Source organism: Lathyrus oleraceus, chromosome 5, assembly GCF_024323335.1.
Source record: "Lathyrus oleraceus cultivar Zhongwan6 chromosome 5, CAAS_Psat_ZW6_1.0, whole genome shotgun sequence".
NCBI classification, from domain to species: Eukaryota; Viridiplantae; Streptophyta; class Magnoliopsida; order Fabales; family Fabaceae; genus Lathyrus; species Lathyrus oleraceus.
Window position 1 is genome coordinate 203,820,452 of NC_066583.1, and position 20,914 is coordinate 203,841,365.

The following is a 20,914-nucleotide window of genomic DNA, read 5'->3' on the forward strand; positions in this document are numbered from 1 at the left end:
CATATCGGCCTTCTCCTTGGCGAGCTGATCATACTTCCTCTTCCAAAACCTAGATGAGTGAGGAAGAAGAGAAGTAACCACATCATCAGGCTCATCAATAACCTGATGCTCCAGAAACTCTATGACTACATCCTTATCTTTGAGCTGCTGAAGAAGTTCCTCACGCTCACGAATCCAAGCACGTGACCGGTCTTCATCTCTCAATTCCTCTACTCCTTGGTTAGGGAGGGTTGAAGGCCCAACCATAACCATAGGGGTAGGTCTTAGATACTCATACGACATGCGGTACTCAAGAGCTCTCTTCCTCACCCAAGCGGTGTAAGGTTCCAAAGCAATGCAATTCTTCGGACCAAGCTCATTCCTCCCTTTCCTATGAATTTTGCGCCAGGCGTGGACCATCCTATCCTTCAAGTTCCGGGGATCTTTACCCTCTTGAAAGAACAAGCCTTCCAACAAAATGCTGTTAGGTTTATCCTTTAAGGGGAACCCAAGCTGGCGGCGAGCCAAAGCAGGGTTGTAGTTAATTCCACCACATGTACCAAGAAGAGGGACATTGGAGAATTCACCATAAGAATCAATAATATGAACTCCATCATAGACACGATTGTACCAAGAGATATCATCATTAGTGAGAGACATGAGTCTTGCAGATCACTGTAGACATCCCTTGTTCTCCTTGAAGGCAAGCGTCTGAGGCAAGTGGGAAATAAACCACTTGTACAACAGATGCAAACAATACACAATGGAACCACCACCCTTTGCATTCCTCATATGCAAAGAGAAATAAGTGTCACCCAACAGAGTCGGAACGGGATTAAGAGAAGAGAAAATCCTAATAACGCTCACATCCACAAAATTGTCGATGTTGGGAAATAACACTAGCCCATAGATGAGTAGCACAAATATGGCTTCAAAAGCGTCCTCACTCATGGCCTTCCCAAACAAAGTAGCTTGGGAAATGAGAAAATCAGATGGGAGACCTTGAATTCCACCTTTGGTAGTCATATGGGCAACAATATCAGATACATCTACATGAAGCATGTCAACAATCTCTTGAGAAGACGAAACCTTCTCGAAACCACTGAATGACAACTGATCAAGAATAGGTATACTCACATGATAAGCATACTCCTCATGTGTAGGAAAAAGCTAGAAATCCGGAAAAGTGAAGCACCGATACAAAGGATCGTAGAACTGCACCAACACACTCATCAGACCTTCATCAACCTTGGTAGAAAGAATAGACAGGAGCTTCCCATGGCGAGTTTTTCACTCCAAAGGCTCTAATACATAAGATGTCAAACTCCTTAACTCTTTTAAGTCGGGTTGTCTGAAACTGTACTTCTTCGTATTCCTTCTTTGATTATCCATGTCTAAAAATTTGCAAATAGACCTCTTAAGTTCCTTGAATTTTTTTATTGTTGATGGTATGGATGCGTATGAATGCATGAATGCATGGATGCAACAATCACACTCAAGGATCAAGCAAGTCACACCACACAAAGGTCACGGGATGGCTCGAGTCATTGTCAATATCAATCATCCATTTTGGTGGATTATGGTTTACACCTTATCAACACCCAAGTTCCATTGATATTGAGAATGTACGAGAATGGATCAACCGCGAATCAAGGGTTTATTGTAAGTCACGAGCGTGGAGTCTCGGTTAAGAACCACCCAATGAGAGTGTACTATGGTTAAACCTGACAATCATGTTCTAAAAAGGGTCCCCATAGTCATCATCTCATCTTTCGGATATTATCGGATAAAACGACTACTCGTATTCCAAAAATATTCTCAAGAGAGACTCTTATGAGTGTAGTATCGCGTAACAATCGTATCAAATCTTACACTTGAACGACCTTCGCACTATGTCCTAAAATAGGCCAAGATGGGCAAGGTGTCTAAGGTCCTTGGCTTCTAAGGTTTATATTGGAAAGAGTAATGCCTAACCACGACTACTCGTGTGACATTATTGATCCTAATAAGACCTCCACCAAGTGAATGGGCTTGCAAGTCAACTTGCTAAGGAATAACTCCACACAAGTCAACAAGACTATGACATTCTCCTATCATAAGTGCACTCGAGTTCGGGTATAGAACTCATCTCACAAGAAACCACCAAGCATACAAGCAATTAATATATCAAGCAATTCATACATTACAAACAATACAGTCATCCCAGATTTGCACAAAAATATATCACCAATAAATATACAACACATACAAGCAAAAAGTAGGCTAAACCCACTAGGAAGAACTGTATCCCCAGCAAAGTCGCCACTTTTCTGTAGCGGGGTTTTCGTTACCTTTAGGTTTATTGACTAAACCAAAAGTAAACATACAATTCGAGTCGCCACCGCACTTTTATTTGTCCAAAGGAAAGGCTAAAAAGTGAACAAAATCCAAGTAAGAAGTTTTATCAAATCAAAAACTAATAAAAATGTCAGAGATCTAGGTAAGGGGGTTGGTTATGAAATGTGAAGGTTTTACGCACTCAAAACATCCTTAGTACTCTAAGGGAACCTCTTTTTGCAAACATGTGTTGTAGGTTGGTATTTGTGAAAATATGTGCAAAAGATTGGAGGGATGAGGAAAGAATAGATTATATTTACAAGTTTGTTGTTTGAATGGATGAACCCATTGCCTACGTACCATCATAAAGGAGGATCAAAACCTCGTAGTTCGGGGTAAAAATCTCAAAGATTGGTGAATTGATTTGATCAAAAGCCTTAAGGTCTTTTGTTATCAAAGGGAGAAAACTCAACTTATACCAACAATCCACCATGTGAGGAAGGCTTCAACATGCTAGTGAGGGGTTAACCCTATAATAAGCATGGAAGACTTATAATCCAACCACTAAGGATAAGGTGAGATTCACACCAACCACTATGGTAACTCAAACCTATGACTAATGTTTATGAAAAGGTTTTAACAAAGTGGCTATTGGAACCACAAAAACAACTTGAAGTGAGTTATATTTACAAGTTAGATTTATTTACAAAATGAGGTCAAAGTTGGATTAAGATTTATTCACAATGAGTATTTATGAAAAGATTTTGAAAAGTCAAAGGCATAAGGCATAGGTTTCTAGTTTGAAACAAAGTCAAAGTTTAGAAAAGATTTTTGGTTTGGGTTAGAGTGGAGAGAAGAAGAGAAGGGTTAATCCTAAAGTATACAAAGATAAGAGAGAAGATAAAACCCTTGGAGTTCCTTTTCTTGAAATCATAGAGATGATTCAAGATGCTCATTTCCTTTGGACTTAGCACACAATCAAGCAATCAAACAATTTAGATTCAAGCTCCTAGGATCTCCATTTGGCTTGTCTCTCTTAACTTGGCTACTCATGACAATGGTCCTCTTTACTATCTCAAGATGGAATCCCTATCACACAAGAGCAAACATCAAAAAGTTCACAACACAATAAGGGGAATGGACAAAGAATAAGTTTTGGAAAGGAAGTCCTTTAAAGTCAACTTTGAAATTTAGCATTCTAAAGACATGAGACCTAGTTGCTCTTCAACAAGTTTAACATTCTAAAGGCATGAGGCCTAGTTGCTCTTGAACTCCTTTAAGCATAGGTATGTGCTAATTCTACGTCCTTTCTCCTTTGAAATGAAGCTTCAAATGCCAAGAATTCTCCAAGATCTTGATCTGCTTTTGCTCTGGAAATGTGATGATGATGATAGGTTAAGAAATTGAGCTTTGAAAATCAACTAATGATGTTGAATTTCTAGCTTTAAAGAGAAAGAGAAAACTGAAAATTCCTTTAGTGAGGGTTAAGATTTCAATTCAGCAACAATTCAAATCTCCCATTGGTTGTTAAATGAAGCTCAAAGCACCTCTATTTATAGCTGGATGTGGCTGATTCCCACGCTTCCTTCATGTGCATGGCCATTTGAATTTTGGTACATGGGCCTGTACAGGCGCGTGCAAAGCCAAAAAGGTGGATGCAAAAGTTTGCTGAGATCATGAGAACACCATTTGGTTGTGTGCGTTGGACTGAAACAACTTGCATTTCAAGTTTTCACCATAAATTATCAAAATGAACATGAAGAAAGAGCTCTTCGAAACTCACACATGGAAAGTCTAAAAAATTAATGTGAGTAATGGTTAGAAAGCTCTTGAAATAAGGAACAAAAGTCATGTTGGGAAAAAAATTATTTGGCATTTGGAAATTAGTGAAAACTGGCTGTGAAAGTTTGGGCACAAAACATGTCTAAGTCACCCTTTGAAAAATTTCACCAAAAGCAAGCCTCTTCAAGCCCTTCTGTTTCAATGATGCAAGCTTCAAATGAAAACACCTCCAACATTAAAGTTGTATATCGTTTCAAGATGATCAATTTAGACTCAAAATTTGCATCATTTGGATTTTGCATGAAAAAGTTATGGGCACTTGAAGTTGGGCACTTTTGCAAATTCAATGGCTTAGGTCCAAAGTGACCTATAATGTTTTGTATTATCACATGTATTTATTTTAGGATTATGAAATTTTGTCCAACATAAAATTTTAATTAGACATCGTAAGATTTTCAATGCATTTGGTATCATCTCAAAATCATAAAAATTAAGGAAGTTAGGTCCTTGGGAAGTTGACCCAAAATTAGGGTTTCAGTCAAAATGACCTATAATGTTTTGAAATGAATGATGACCTTCCAAGTTTCAAATGAATTTTTGATGAACATGAAAGTTGTTCATATGGTTCTTAAGAACATTATTTCTCTTGGGGTTATATTCATTTGACAAACACATCAAAAGTTGTATCTCAATGATCCTCAGTTTAGTCAGATGACTTGACTGGTCAACTTCTCAAGGCCAAACTTCAAATCTTGATGAATTAATGATTGAGGGGCCTCAAATAGGATCATATATGCATAAAATGATGAATGAAATAACTTACCTTGATTAAATTTGATCATAGGTTGAGGTTGCTTCATGGGCAAGGCACAGTCAAATCACAATTGAATTAGGGTTTCCTTTGGAAACAATCCTCAAGCCCTTTGGGTTATCTTGATAAAATTGGAAAATTGAGATACTTGGGAGACATATATGATGATTAGGAACTTTGTGGACCATTTTCATGCTTTTTCTCATCTTCATCTAGCCATTTCATTGGGCTTAGGAGCCTCCTGGGAGCATGGGAGCACATGATCACTTGAGCTTCAAAACAAAAAAGGGTTAGTGACATATTTTTGTGCTTTTGGTTAGTAAACAAAATAATAAAAGCAATAATATACAATACAAGTATGCTTGGTGGTCTCAAACCACTCACACAAATCCTAACCCTAGAGGTAAGGAGCCAAACAAACTATGATCCTTGAGGCAATGCACTTGTGCAATGATATGATGCCATGAGGGATCTTAGGGTAAAAATTAGGGTCTTACACAATTACATTCCTCAGGTGGATAAAGTGTTCAGTCTTCACAACTTTAGTCATCACATCTGCAAGTTACTTCAGAAAATAAAACCCCGTGTCAATATGCTTGCTTCTTCCATGCAACACTGGATTCTTGACAAGACTTATGGCAGATTTGTTGTCAATAATCAACTTCACAGACTTGGACACTTTGATCTTTAGATCCTGCAACAAATTCATAAGCCAAATAGCTTGACACGCAGACAAAGCACCTAAAATATACTCAACTTCACAGGTTTACAATGCAATCACTGGTTGCTTCTTGGAGCACCAAGAGATATGACTTCCCAGATACTTGAAAAAATATCCATAAATACTTCTTTTGTTAACTCAGTCTCCACACCAATTATATTTTGAATATCATATCATCTCTGAGTCAGATTTAACACCAGAAAGGAACAACATTCCATACCTCAGATTCCCCTTAATATACCTCAGAATCCTGACAACAACTAGGTAATGTGACCACTTTGGTTTGTTCATAAACCTACTTACCATTCTAACTGCATAGCAGATGCCAGGTCTGGTGTTACAGAGATATCTCAATGAGCCAACCAACTGTTTAAAAGTTGTAGCATTTACATCATCACCCTCAGCATCAGAATCCAACTTGTGATTCATTGCAGCAGGTGTGATTGCAGTCTTGTAATTTGTCAGCTTAAATCTCTTTAGAAGTTTAAGTTCATACTTCAGATGATGCAAAATGATACCCTTCTCAGACTATAGAATCTCCATCCCTAGAAAATATACCATATTTCCCAGATAAGTCATCTCAAACTCATTTTTCATCACCTTCTTGAACTTCATTATCTCATCTGAACAACTTCCTGTCAGCAATATGTCATCAACATAGAGACACATCAGAATCATATTGCCTTCAGAAGTATGCTGAACATAAACGACATACTCCATCTCACACTTTATGAATCCTTGAAGCTTGAAAAATGAATCAATTTTCGGATTCCAAGCTCTAGGAGATTGTTTCAGTCCCTACAACGCTTTATGTAACTTGTACGCCATCCATTCCTGTTTCTTTTTCATAAACTCAGGAGGTTGTGACACATATACCTCTTCTTACAATGGACCATTTAGAAAAGAAGATTTCACATCCAGATGTATCAAAGAATAATTTCTATTAGCAGCTATAATAATCACCAATATGATTATTTCATGTCTAGCTACAAGCGCAAACACTTCAAAGTAATCTAGCCCAAATTTCAGTAGAAATCCTCTTGCTACTAACCTTGTTTTATGTTTTCGAATTGATCCATCTGGATTTAACTTCACGTTGAAAACCCATATGACGTTGATGGCTTTCTTCTCCTTTGGAGGCTCAGTTATCTCATAAGTCTTGTTTCTTTCTATAGCCTTAAGTTCTTTTTCCATGACCTTCAACCACACTTTCTTCTTGAGAGCTTATTCAACACTAACTAGTTCAGAGTCTACTAACATGGCACACTAAATGACTTCTCACTCAGAGTCTACTTTAATATCTTGTAACATATCAAACTCTTCAAATCTCCTTTGTATTTGTCTGATTCTTTGTGGCCTCTAAACTTGTTCCGAATCTTTTTCAGATGTTGAAACAATATCATATGCTTAACTACCTTCATAAGCTCCACCTTCATAAGTTTAACCTCCTCCATAGTCTTGACCACCAGAGTCTGGATCATCATCAGAATCTGGATCATCATCAGAATCTGGATCATAATCAAATTCACTTTCAGAGTCACCTTCAAAATCATCTTCTGATTCCGACTCATCTTCAAAACCTTCGGATTTTGAAGTATATTAAGAAGTTAACTTAAGTGTTAGAACTACACCAAAGTTGGATCGAGACTTACTCCAATACCACGCTTCTGATTCCTTCACAATGACGTCTCTATTGACTTCATCCTTATTCGTGATTGAACAATAAAGCTTATATGCACCTGTACTGTGATACCCAATCAATAACATTACTTTGCTTCTATCATCCAACTTCTTTCTAGTAGAACCTGGAACATATTTGTAACAAACATAACCAAATACCCTGAAATAACTCATATTTTACTTATCACCAATCCACTTCTCAAAAGGAACAGTTTCCTTAAGCTTCTTTGTTGGACACCCGTTGAGCACATATGTTGTAGTGGCAACAACTTCTCTCCACAAGGTGTGAGTCAACTTCTTCTCCTTCAGCATGCTCCTTTTCATATCAAGCAAAGTTTAATTTCTTATTTCAACAAGAACATTATGTTGAGGAGTGTATGAAGAAGTCAGCTCATGCTCAATTCCATTCTCCTCACAGAACTTTCTGAACTCTATAGAGTTATACTCACCCCCACCATCAGTTCTAAGACTTTCAGCTTATGACCACTCTAGTTTTCCGCCTTCACCTTGAACTTCTACAACTCACCAAACACCTCATGCTTAAACTTGATGAGTGCTATCCATGTCATTCTTATGAACTCATCCATAAATGACACAAAATATTTGTTTCCTCCAAGTGAAGATACTTCAAATGGTCCACAAACATCAAAATGTACTACTCTCAAAGCATGTTTTGCTCTTGGGTCTACTTCTGATGCAAATGGAAATCTAGGTTGCTTGCCTTTCATGCATATCTCACATGACTTCTCAGGCTTCACAATCTTGGGAATGCCATATACCAGATTCTTAGAATTAAGATGCCCTAAGCTTCTAAAATTAAGATGCCACAATCTCTTGTGCCAAATCTCACTTTCACCTTCAGCACCTTCGACACTAAGGCATTTAGTTTCAATTGTCTCCACATTCACCTTGAATGTTCTGTTGCTTCCCTACTCAGATTGCATAATCAACTTCTGATAAGAATCATACAACTTCAAGAGATTATTCTTCATAGTAATTGAGAAACCTTTCTAAATGAGTTGACCTACACTCATCCGATTTCTCTTCATGCCAGGATCATACAAAACATCCTTGATCAAAATAGTTTTACCATTCTTTACCTTGACTTTCACATTTCCATACCTTCAGCGTTTAGGTATTTATCATCATCACATCTGATCTTTGTCCTCTTTCTAGATTCAAAATCAACCAGCCATTGTTTGTTTCCAGTTAGGTGATTTGAGCAGCCAATGTCCGTATACCACCAATCTATCAAATATGTACCATTAGATTTAGAAGCCATCAATAACATAGGTTCATCATTAGAATCTCCTATGACTATGTTTGTTTCTTTTGATTTCTTTTCTTTGTTTGATCAACAATCAGCAACAAAGTGGCCAAACTTCTTACAACAGTAGTATTGAACTTTCTTCTTGTCAAACTTCTCCTTTCCCTTATGATGTTTCTTCTCATCAGAATTGGAGGCTTATGACTTCTAAAAACCACCACCATTTCTCTTCTTGGCTTCTGACCAAGACTGCTTCTAACTCTTCTTTCCAGAAGACGCCTTTAAAGCCTGCTCAACCTCTCTTTCAAAGGCTCTCTCAATCAGACGCAACTCTTGTGCCTCTAAATTGTTATAAACTTACTAAGACCACTGAGTATCCCCTACTCTTGTAGGAATACCCCCCACACCTGTACTTTTTTACGAGCACAATTTTCAATGCAATTTTAGTTTTAATCTTCCAATTATATTCTTTAAATAATATTCTTAATTTACTTTTTCTCTCATCTTGCATTAATCATAATTTAAATACACCAATAATCAATAAGGATAATTTTGTAAAATTGATAGCATCTTTCTCTCATTTATCATATTTTCTTTAACTGTCTGAAAATATAAGTATGCTACTTATTTTGAGATAGAAGGAATCTTATATTTTATATTTTGAATTAAAATATAAAATTAAAATTTAATTATTTTTAAGAACTTATGGAGATAAATTGAAAAAACCTTATGAACAATACTATAAGTTTTTTTTATAAACTCTCTCAAATAAATAGTATCACAAAATTTATATTATTAGCTTAACTCAGATTGATAAATGCAAACAAATATTTAATCTTATTGATATATCAATTTGTTAATCTATTTAAAAATTAATTGAATTACTTAATTACAAATACTCAAATGAAATCAAGCAAGCTAATATGCAAACCAGACACATGCTTAAAAATAAGCCTATAATAAATTACATGTCAGACTCAAAATTTAAATTTTTTAAGATGTCAAATTTAAGTTTGACAAAGCCTAACTCAGTTAAATCTATTTTCACACTTAATCTCGGGTCATATTTGTCATCCAAAGCTTTAAATTCTCCTTTTGCCAAATACAAGTTCTTATTATAAAAAATATGTACATATGATCATCAATAAAATGACTTAAAATCTAAAAAAGTTATTCTTAGATGCCATGTGTAGAGAGCATCAAGTTATGTAAGGAGAATTAAAGAAAAACCTTCTACCAATATAGTACATGATCACAATAAAGAAGGAAAAGATGCCAACAATTCTCAATAACTCGACCACAACAAACACAAGTTGAAGAACAATTGTGACTTTTGTTAGAATAATTATAGTATTCCACAAACGATGCCATTTTTACTTGAAATAAATATTTATAGTTATAGTTTTGCATGGGCAGGATACCAAATGCAGTGGTTAAAACACTATTTAATATCGTAATCTTGCAAGAATAGCTCTGTATTTCTACGTACCAAGAACTTGGTTCCAACTATTTATCCCACACACATGAATTTGGTTAATTTATTCATTACTAAACATACATACTTATACACAAAAGAAACTTATCATACATCTCTCTAACAAGAATTTCAAAACTAGTACATAACTTATTCCAATCTCCCATTTCTTACATAACAAACATAGCACAGAAAACTACAGGAAGCTTATTTTACACACGCATATGCATCTCCAGATTATACAATGTGAAGTAGCCATTATACATTACAACTTTTTCAGAACTGATTACTCTTGCAGCCTGCAACAATAGCTTCTTCAACAGTCAGATAAACTCTCCCACCTATTTTGTCCACAAATTTCGACACCTTCAGCTTGTGTATAACTTGCCATCTCGGATTCACGATCGCCAACTTATCCATAAATCATAACAGAATAGGTAATAAGATCATTGTATTCATTCATTCACAAACAAATGAAACATGCATGAAACACCATTTTAACTTAAACGAAAATAAATTTACCTGTTTCCCTTGTGAAGACAAGCTCTTGTACAGTTCCTCCAGAGAAGCAATTCCAGAAGTGTCAATGTTCACCAAATCTACAACAACATATCAACTATCAGATTGTTTTATTACATATTTATTCCGCCGCATGTTTTTCATGCCGCAGAGTCAATATCGTAAGCTTCAGAGATATTATTGTAACAAAATTATAGAAATCTTACTCGAGGTTTCAAGAATTACTAGTTGAATTGCACTCTTTGAATTTCCCTTGTTGTCTTCTGATTCTTCATGAGTCACCCATTTCATGATTCTTGAAACCAAAATTGAACATGATTAATTAATCAGATCATGCATGAATGCTAGTTTTTTATACTCATAAGTCATGATTATTTATACCTTTCTTTAACGAAATTGGCATTCGCGAAGCAAAGCAACGCGGATTTCATACGAATTATGATAACACCTGGAATCTGAATCGCCATAGGATACTGATCGACATCACAGAACAAATCAGTTCCTGGAAGTTTTCCTAATGTTTCTGTGCTTGGTCGAATCGAAATCAGAAGTATCTTTGTAAAAGATATTACCACCTGCCAATTTAGATAATCCAAAATTATATTTGACTTAATTGATTATTCTTTATTAAGCTATGATTTAATTTCAAAAGAGAAAGCTACTACACTAAAAATTCCATTATTAAAAATTTCAACTAAGATATACAAGTTGACCTCACACTATAAAGTGTTGATACTTGAAAACTTTTTATATGTGATTGCGACGTTAGGAAAATCATATTCTAAAAGAGTTAATTCAATAGGTGGATATAGTTTTCAAGATTAATGCGTCCAAACAAGTGGGATTTCTTAATGCTGCATATCCATTCTGCATCACACTTAGTGCCAAAAATGTTGTTCCTGTAATGTAGTGGAGAATAATAACCTTACTTTATAATATAATACATGGAAAATTAAAGTATAAACACATGCCATCACCAATGAGTTTATATGAATGATTGAATTAAAATTTCCAAGTTTGGATATATCAAAAGATACACTTAAATAGTATAGAACAAAATTGCGAGTTTTCCACACGTAGTGTCGTTGACTTCATAAATAGACCGAAACATTATCGTCTTTTTGACAAGGTTTCGTGTGTAACGCATCTTGCATACTCTCAAAGACGATCTCATTCTAAATTTTTGTTCATGAATAGTTTCATAGTGAAGTCATGTCAAGAATTGAGAAATGATTACCGCGACTAGAAGACCAATCTCGACGGAAGCAAAGAGTACACCGAAGAAGGCACCAATGCAAGCAAGAAAGTCGAGTTTATCAACTTTCCAAATTTTGTATGCTTCAGTTATGTCTATGAGTCCTGGTAGAGCAGAGAGGATAACTGATGCAATGATAGCAATTGGTGTATAATACAATAGGTTTGTCAAAAACTGTAGTGATATCATCACTGTAATTGCCATCACAATGTTTGATATTAAACTTTCACATCCTGCAGCATAATTAACCGCGGTTCGAGAGAATGAACCTGCCACGATACATATCAGAAGTGAAGTTAACATAGTAAGAGTTTGATTTTATAATCTCAAAGACGGAATTTCAATCTTCTTGAAAACCGTTGTAAAACGACTATTAGTACCAGTTGCAACATAACATGAGGTGAGAGATCCTATGATGTTTGTGAAGCCTATTGACATCATCTCTTTGTTTCCGTCGAGCTGGTATCCTTTGATCGACGCAAAAGATCGTCCAACAGCAACAGATTCCTATAATATTGATAGAAATTAACACGAAAAGAAAAGTTAACAGACAGATACTAATTCCAAAGAGATCAAAATGAAACGAATCACTCACCGTAAGAGCAACGACAGCGACAACCAGTCCGATCTTGGCAACATCGACAACATGTGGACTGTTAAAGTCTAACTGATTGATGGAGATTGGATTGAGTCCTGCTTTGACATGTTTCACAATTTTTACGCCATTTTTATCCGCTCGAGTTAGATAAACAGCTAGAGTTGAGATTATAATAGATACAAGTGGTGCAATTGATGCCAACCAGAACAGATTCTTCTTCCTTTTACCCTGAAAATCAATTGTGCAATATAATATATTGAACATTAGTGTAAGGAAATTGAATTCAAACCAAAACTTGCTATATGTAGTTCAGCAATAAAACTCACCAGAAATCTAGTTGTTAGGATGAACACCAAGAAAGATCCTCCAAGGATAAAATTATGAGGGTTCCACTGCATGTAATTTAATTTATATATAATATTAATAATTCTTTTTGTTTGTAGATCAAGTAATAATAACCATCAGATACTCATGCACACAACTACGAAGACCTAAGTTTGAATATGAGATATACAGATGTTCAGTCTAACAATATCGAAATTTGCATGGTCGTAATATTAATATGATCAAACATATACTTTCAAATAAGAAAAAAATTGAAAAAAGAAGCATTGACTTTTTGGATTAAAAGTTTATATGCTATTTATAGAAAAATATGAAAAAGTAAATGGATAGAGAAAGTAGTAATATACAGGATTATGAAATGCTTCCCAAACAGCTTTCAAGACAGAGATTATGTCTGTTTTGGTTGTAAAATGAGTGATTCCAAACAGTCCCTTCAACTGTTGAAGCCCAATCACAATTGCAGCTCCTGCTACAAATCCAACAATGGCAGCATGTGACAGAAAATCCACAAGGAACCCCAACCTGTTATAGAACAAACCAAACAGTTTCATGAAAATGGCCACACATATTCTTCATAGGAAAAAAAAATTATAGTTAATTTTCACCTGAATAGTCCAAATGAAGTTTGAAAGATTCCAGCAAAGAGAGTTGCAAGAAAAATAAGCTTTGTGTAACCAACTGGATCAGTAAAAGGGTCTACAAGTTTCTGTACCATTGATGATAACAACAAGGAAACCACTGCGACAGGACCAATTGCGATCTCGCGCGAAGTTCCCATTACAGCATAGATCAGCGGCGGTACAACGCTCGTATCTATTCCATTTCATTCCATACCGTTCGATTAAATTATAATAACCGAGATGGAAAAAAAGAGTTAACGTATAAAAGTAAAATTTAAGTAGCTTACATAGTCCATATTGAGGAGCAAGGTTTGCTAATGTTGCATACCCTATGCTCTGCATTGAAACATGAAACCATTTAGTTAGATTCAAATATCTCAGTATCCGTCTCTAGGACCGACTCTAACTAGACTAGACTGATCCAACATAGAAATTGTTAGCATATAGTAAGATTCGAACTTGAGACCTTAAGAGGAGGACACTCTCGGGTCTCAGGCCTATAGAGCGCGAGTATGGGAAAACGGCTCAATGGATTAAAATTACCTGAGGAATACATAGACTAGCAATGGTGAGTCCAGCAAGAAAATCTTTCCGAAATTTAGCAGCAGTGTAGCTTCTGCCCCAAACAAGAATAGGAAAAACAACCTGCAAAGCCGAAAGTAGGACTGTACCGCAAGATCGATGATTTAGAGAGGAAACTTTGTCTCTAAAGTTAGAAACAGTTTTCCTCACAGAATCTGCAGCCACATGCCAAGGACTTGGAGGCTCAGGAGCATTAAGAATCCACTGAGACCTCACATCCTGTGGCATGTTCTTCTCAATGTCAACCTGCAAATCGTTGAATTTGCAGGTATCGACTGTTGAAGATGTCATATTGAAGTGTTTGGGTGAACTCTGTCACGTGAAGTTTATGTTAGAAAACGCTCATGAAATTTAACTTACCTGTGATGAACTTGGTTTTGAAGGTGAAGGAGTTGTTGTTTTGAACTGGTTTATATAGGGGGAAAAAGTTTGTTTGATAATGCAGAAAGAATTAAATATTATTTAAATATTGTTTGGTGCATACAGGAGAATCTTGGTCAGAATTTGACCTTTTTTGTATTATTTAATGATTTTGTTCTCTTTTGTAGAATAAAATTGTTGTCAATAACTTTATTTGAAGTCTACTATAATTCTTTTAGATTGAAATTCATTTTAACAAACTTCAAATCCGTTTTTTATTAAAGAAACTTTTTTTTTAGACGGAAGGAGTATTTTTCTCTTTTATAAATATTCATTTTACATGGTAATATATATTTAAAAAAATTATAAAAAGAAGAAAAAGTTTTTATCTATGAGATTGAATTTACTCTAAGATATTAGTCCAAAGACACATTTTGATTTCCGTGCCTAAGTTATTTGCCAATTTGGGACTTCAATACATCATCAGTATTCATTCGGTTCGCATTAAATAAAATTTTATAAAATTATTTTTGAGAGTTAATACATAATCAATATTCACTCGGTTCCTATTAAATAAATTTATAAAATATTTTGTACATATTAAAATAAAATGAGAGTATAAATAATGTATATAATAATTAATATATCTAATTTTGTTAGATCATTTTATATTAAAGGATGCATAATAATTCAATGAAAGTATTTTAATACTCAGTCTCAAGTCTACCGTGGATTTATAGTTCAATTTTCATCATTAGTCTAACTTTTAAACTTGGATATTAAGATTTTTTAAAAAAGTTAACTTTCAAAGCATATAAAATCTACCGTGGATTTATAGTTTAATTTTCATCATTAATTTAACTTTCAAAGCTGGATATCAAAATTTAAAAAAAAAAAAATAAATCAAAATTTCATTAAAATATTAACTTTCAAAGCTACCGCGAATTAATAATTTTCATTATTAATCTAATTTTCAAAGTTAGATGTCAAAATAAATAAATAAAATTCAAAGCGGAATTACAATTCATTATTATTTGAGTTAAAAATATAAAAAAAAAAGTTTTCACAGTTCACGTTGTAATTTGGACGATTTTGATGCTAAAAGTCATTCGAATCGCAAGAGAAAAAATATATGGTTTGATTTGGTTCAGTTGACATTTATAAGAAAAAACAAACAAAACTAATGCGGTTTGTTTCGGTTGGTTTGATTTTTTTACAAAAAAAAACATTGAGTCATACATACACATATACTAGTAAATGATAACATAACTTGGTATTTAGTCATTTATACACTACCAAATAACAACAAAATTCATCATATTTGGACAACAACTTCTCATTTAATATGTAAAAATCAGATTAGACAAAAGTGAAATAATAAACACAAAACAATATCAAAAACATTATAATGAAATAAAAAAAAATATAGAGGAGTTGAGAAATTAATGAAGATGAAAAAGAAAGAATAGAAGAAAGGAAAGATTAGAAAAGAAGAAGTGCGATAAATACGAAATTCGAACAAAGACAACATAAAAATAATAAGATGAAAAAGAAAGAATATAAGAGAGTAGAGATTATAGAAGAATATGTAAGATGTATCTGACAAAAAATGTGTGATACTGCTACGAGAGATTTGAGAAGGCTGAAACTGAAACCTTAAGTGTGATGAAGAGAAAATCGTTCATAATCATGAGGCTAAGACATAATAGTTTTACATTTAGGTTGGATGCGAGTTAAGTGAAATTTGGGTTGTAACATAATGCAGTTTGATTTTGTTTGGTTTGATTTGCAAAATGCAAACCACAAATCAAACCGAACATCGCGGTTTTGTTAAAATATGACACAAACACATCAAAACAAAATGCTTTTTTTTGCGATTTTCGATTTGGTCTGGTTCGATTTTCGGTTTTCTCTTGGATTGATTTAGTTTTGAACACACACACACACAAACGCACATGCACGCAGACACACACACACACAATTGTTTTGAACACACACAATATATGATCAGAATGAAATAGACTCAAATTCTTTTGTTTGAATTTGGAGTTGTAAAAAATATAGTTAAGAGAAAAAGGCTTCAATGAATGAAAGTGGTTTATTAAATATTTTGAAAGAGTTTTTATTCATTGATAAAATTGATGCATACTTTATATTTATAATGTAAAGATGAATATAAGTATTTTTTACAACTAAAAGTAAATTGCAAGTTAGTTTAGCCAAACAAGCGATCAATAGATAGGAGAACTTCTCTCTGTTGATAGCAAGTCGGGTGAGTATGAGAACAACCAAACACGATACATTCAAATATTTTTCAAATCTATTGAGATTTATCATGATCGTCGAGGCTTTAGACTCAAACAACATACACTAAGATCGCACAATTTGACAACATTGATTATATTCCACTTTGTTAGCGTCACTAACTAGAGAAGGAGATTGTGGAACCACGATAATTAAGAAGTTGCGCACGTAAGAATAAGATCAATGAAATGTGCTACAAAATAGAAGACAATGAGATTAATGCAGGGTACCACAACCACCCACAAAGGGGGGTTTACGTGTGTACTTGCTAAAAATGTATAATAAGGATAGCCATGTATTTGGAGGTCTCTATGTGATGTTTTAGGATTGTTGATGTTGTTAGAGAAAGCTCAGGTGGAGTGTTGAGAAGCTATGTATCTATGAATCTTGGTTGAATAAAATGATCTTTCTCTCCTCAACCCTAAAGATGGGGTATTTGTAGATATCTTTTGAGCGTAAATCCTTGGAACCAAGGAGTGGTTATCGTGATCTTCTCCCTGGAGCGTTGGACGTGGAAACTTTTATTTCCCTTGTTATTTCGAAGAACATGGTTTCCCCCTTTGATTGAGATTTTCAAATCATTAGTGCATAAAGACATGTCACTCCCCACATTTTATAAGTGGTGAGGCGAGGTTTGACCCAAGCACAATAGGGGGAGAATGTTGCGACCAATGACCAAGTTTGCGACAAATGGGAAACTAAAAACCTAAATTTGGGAGGCATGTGGTACTCACTCAACCTCAGTGAGCTTGGTATTACTTCCTCCAGGCCTTTTTCTTATAGGCTTGATAAATTTATCTTAGTATAAGGCCCAATAGAATTATACAAGTACAACACGCTATCTGTATAAATAGTCTAGCAAGACTAAACTTTGAAGGTGTGAAATTTAGTAAACAAACGCTAGTCTCTTATAAAAGGTTACTTGTAGGATCAACTAGATAATCATAGGACACAATGCTTAAAATCCTTCTGAGTTCTATGTAAGAATGTAAAGGACTTTGATGTGGTTGAAATCTTTAAGTAAAAATGATGCAAATTAATGTAAATTACTGGAAAAGTAAAGGATTTCGACAATGATTAAGTGACAAAAATTTGTAAAAGGATACGGTAAAGTGAACAAAAAATAAAAATGGAACGAAAGCAAGAATGCAAAGAAAATAAGTAAAAGTAAAAGACTCCGCATTAAATTAAATGGTGTTTAGAATCATACATTTTGCTCAGATAAACTCGTTTCTCGCTTCGCTTGGGTACTTTGAGTTTGTGATTTTTTATAGTAAATTCAACACCCTGAATCCTAACACTAGAACTTTATTTATACTAATGTAAAATAACTACTTATAACGGCATTTCCTTCAGAAATTGACACGTAATCGTTGCATGTTTTTTGCCTCTAAAACTTTTCCACGTGTCTCTTTGGATAAGACTAAAAAGCAGTTACTTGCTTTAAAATTATTTCTTCGCGCCAACTGCTGTTTGTCGACGTGTTTTGCTGACTGTTGACATTGAAATCCTAAGCAATGTTGCCATCGAAATTTTGGACGAAATGTATTTTCAGAAAATACTAAGTCTCAATCTCCATCCCACATCTAAGACTTCAAATTCCTTAGCTGGAAAACTTCATTAAAATGCCCTTTCAAACTTCTAATTTTTCTAAGTTTTTCCTTATTGTGATGAGATTTGATCCTGTCGAAAATCCCAGCTACCAAATTTTTGCCAAAAAATGTCACTTTCGACTAAAATAAGATAGGAACATTTTTTACTTTCCTCGAAGTTGTTTCACATAATAGGCTGAACTCATTGACATCATGACATTTCTGTCAACCATCACCTTGAAAATGTGCAACTTCCATAACTTTAATCATGGCTTCGCTTTTTCAGGATGGCGTGGTTATTTACTTGAAACCGTTCAATTTCTCCTTTAAAAGCATGGCATGTGTTACATAAATTTTGTCCATTTATCAAAAAGAAAAACTAAAGAGCCTTTCTTCCACGTTACAAATACATCTTCCATAATTCTTCTTCATTTTTCTGCTTTTCTCTACATAAACTCTTCTCTGAACTTTTCTTCTTCAAACATCATATTCATCATCTAAAACAATAACTACATCTTCAAAAGTCAAAACTCAAAGGAATCCAAAGATTCTTTTCCTCTTGCTACCAGACTGTAATCTGTCATTCTTGCTAGAAATCAAGAGTAAGTTTTAGAGTCACCCATGCAAGAAGAAAAACTTTGCATCTACAAATCCCAGGTATTGATTCCTTACTCAATCTCTGGTAATATCCATGCGCTTATGGGTTCATTACCTGACCCTTTAGTGGATGCTATTAAGTTGAGAGAGTGTTTCCTCTCTTACCACCGAACTAGACCCATAGTGAGTATAAAAAACCCATAGATTTAGAATATATGTATGCCACTCTCTGTGTCTTCCGTTCTGCCCCTTCACCCAAAAAATGAGGATTAAATTTCTTAGTTAAATAAGATCGAAACCAAAAAATTCAAAACCTGGAAAGATAGAGAGATTTATGATTTAGTCCAATTGTCTAGGGTTAGTCTTCCTTATTATCAAAATATGCTCGCTGTGGCTTTATATTTTTGGGAAAGTAGCACCAATACATTCCAACTACCTTGTGGAATGGTTACACCTACTCTTTTCGACTTAACGACCATTGCTAACCATCGAAGACCCTAATGAGACAGATAAGGACACTATTAACTTCAATATGAACTGTGCCAGTTTTGGAAAATACATCGAAGACCACAACGATACTACCACTGACGAAGTTTCTAATGAAAAACATATTTCTTTTTTAGCCAAAAGATATTTAACTTTGGCTAATCAATTGCACGAAGGATGAAATATATGTCTAAATCAATTGATATTAGGTTCTCTTTATGAATCCTTAGGGCTAGCTATTGAAACCCTGAAAAATCTTAAACCCAAAGATAATCTGTTACTAGCTAGACCCTATTGGTTGCTCAAAATTTGGCTAAATTCCATGTTCAAAACTTCCTTGAATGTTAATAAACCTGATGATGCATGTGAAGACATCAAAAACAGGCGCATCAAAGGTATTCGACTTGCTCGAATGGCTCCAGTTGATGCAAATCAAACATACCAAGAATCTTTTACAAAATATTTCATGATGTTTGCAAAAAGCCACAACTTCACACATACTATGACTTCTTTTGTGAATATAAGTCATGAACATTAATGGTTTATACACAAGTTTCCTACTACTGGCGAACAAAAAGTTGAATCAAAGGACTTATGAGAAGCTTTCCTTACCACAAAACTCCTTTCGACCAGACTCGGGATCTCTAAGGATGGGATAAAGATATTGTGCTACCAACCTAATTTAGCATCTCACTTATTTGGAGTTAGCCAAATTATGCCTAAGTCTTTCTTTAGTCAAAAGAATGAACTTTTCCTCTACATCATCGAATACTCAGAGACTGAATATATTCAGCGTCTTGACCGACATGATGTTAATCGTGTTATACTTACACCCTTTCATTTTCAGCCATCTTTCTACTCCATCAAAGAAATCGACAGTTGGTGGCGAGCCTACCATGCTAAGGAATTCCTTGAAGTTGCGAAATTATCACAATATTTAACAAATGCTTTCTCTTTCTTGTAGAAGAAGTTCCAAAATGGTAGAGACAAGCATATCAAAGAAATCTAAGCTTTTCAACGCTATTTTGAAGCTGTGCATGACCCTAGTGACCTTAGTCGGACTATTCGTGAAGCAGCAGTCACTCTAAAGAAAAGGATGATTGTGAAACTTCTTGGTTTAAATTTTCCTCATTATGTGGAGGATAAGTACAAGTTTTCACTAAACTATTATCCTCCAAGTTTCCCCTTTTTCCTACCAGTGAACTAGCTTTGGCTTTTCCACCTCCATTTCCACTATGGTTTATTTGTGGGAAGGATTTGAAAGTACTAAAAAATGAAAGCCTGAAACCTGCTAAACGAATAACTCCGACCAAACATAATATATACGATTTCAAAAGACACCTTCATGTCGACATAGATCATGCCAAGGTTTTATCCCCTATACATGAAGGTGAGGAAAGTAAGGGATATTTAAGATCAACTTATCTTATTTTTATTTTGCTCCTCTTTTATATTTGTCGTTGCATGTTTTCAACGGTCGAATAAAGGAAAAGGACAAGGGACGTTGTCAGTGTTGTTACGGCCTCAAAAAAGAAGATCAGGGGCGAAACAACTCCAGTCAAATAGGCACAAGTTTGTTTTAATATCTGAAATTGGAGTTACTTTACTTTTTTGACATATGCATCT

The 20,914-nt window shown here is 34.7% G+C and overlaps 2 protein-coding genes across 2 annotated transcripts; both read right to left on the minus strand.

Moving 5' to 3' along the window:
* Positions 1–5,450: 5,450 nt before the first annotated feature.
* On the minus strand, positions 5,451–6,803 carry LOC127079728 (uncharacterized). The gene is made up of 4 exons (XM_051020103.1): positions 6,503–6,803; positions 6,168–6,244; positions 5,913–6,083; positions 5,451–5,582 (listed from the first exon to the last, which is right to left on the minus strand). The coding sequence occupies exons 1-4, from the start codon at positions 6,801–6,803 to the stop codon at positions 5,451–5,453; spliced, it is 681 nt and encodes a 226-aa protein (XP_050876060.1).
* A 3,262-nt stretch (positions 6,804–10,065) lies between these two features.
* LOC127082870 (sulfate transporter 2.1) lies at positions 10,066–14,334 on the minus strand. Its single transcript, XM_051023100.1, has 12 exons — positions 13,911–14,334; positions 13,655–13,703; positions 13,353–13,560; positions 13,095–13,269; positions 12,729–12,794; positions 12,400–12,630; positions 12,185–12,311; positions 11,787–12,073; positions 10,931–11,124; positions 10,756–10,844; positions 10,553–10,629; positions 10,066–10,441 (listed from the first exon to the last, which is right to left on the minus strand). Exons 1-12 carry the CDS (start codon positions 14,238–14,240, stop codon positions 10,307–10,309), a joined length of 1,968 nt encoding a protein of 655 aa, XP_050879057.1. The 5' UTR covers positions 14,241–14,334; the 3' UTR covers positions 10,066–10,306.
* Positions 14,335–20,914: the final 6,580 nt, after the last annotated feature.

Bases quoted from the DNA above. Each gene is read 5' to 3' on its own strand.
- LOC127079728 (XM_051020103.1), bottom strand. From the start codon at position 6,803: ATGGAAAAAGAACTTAAGGCTATAGAAAGAAACAAGACTTATGAGATA. The intron at 6,245-6,502 runs GTCCATTGTAAG...TATTGCTGACAG, and splicing joins GAAATCTTCTTTTCTAAATG to GAAGTTGTTCAGATGAGATA. The intron at 6,084-6,167 runs GTATATTTTCTA...AAACTTCTAAAG, and splicing joins TGACTTATCTGGGAAATATG to AGATTTAAGCTGACAAATTA.
- LOC127082870 (XM_051023100.1), bottom strand. From the start codon at position 14,240: ATGACATCTTCAACAGTCGATACCTGCAAATTCAACGATTTGCAGGTT. The intron at 10,845-10,930 runs GTATAAATAATC...TTTGGTTTCAAG, and splicing joins GCCAATTTCGTTAAAGAAAG to AATCATGAAATGGGTGACTC. The intron at 10,630-10,755 runs GTAAGATTTCTA...ATGTTGTTGTAG, and splicing joins AGTAATTCTTGAAACCTCGA to ATTTGGTGAACATTGACACT.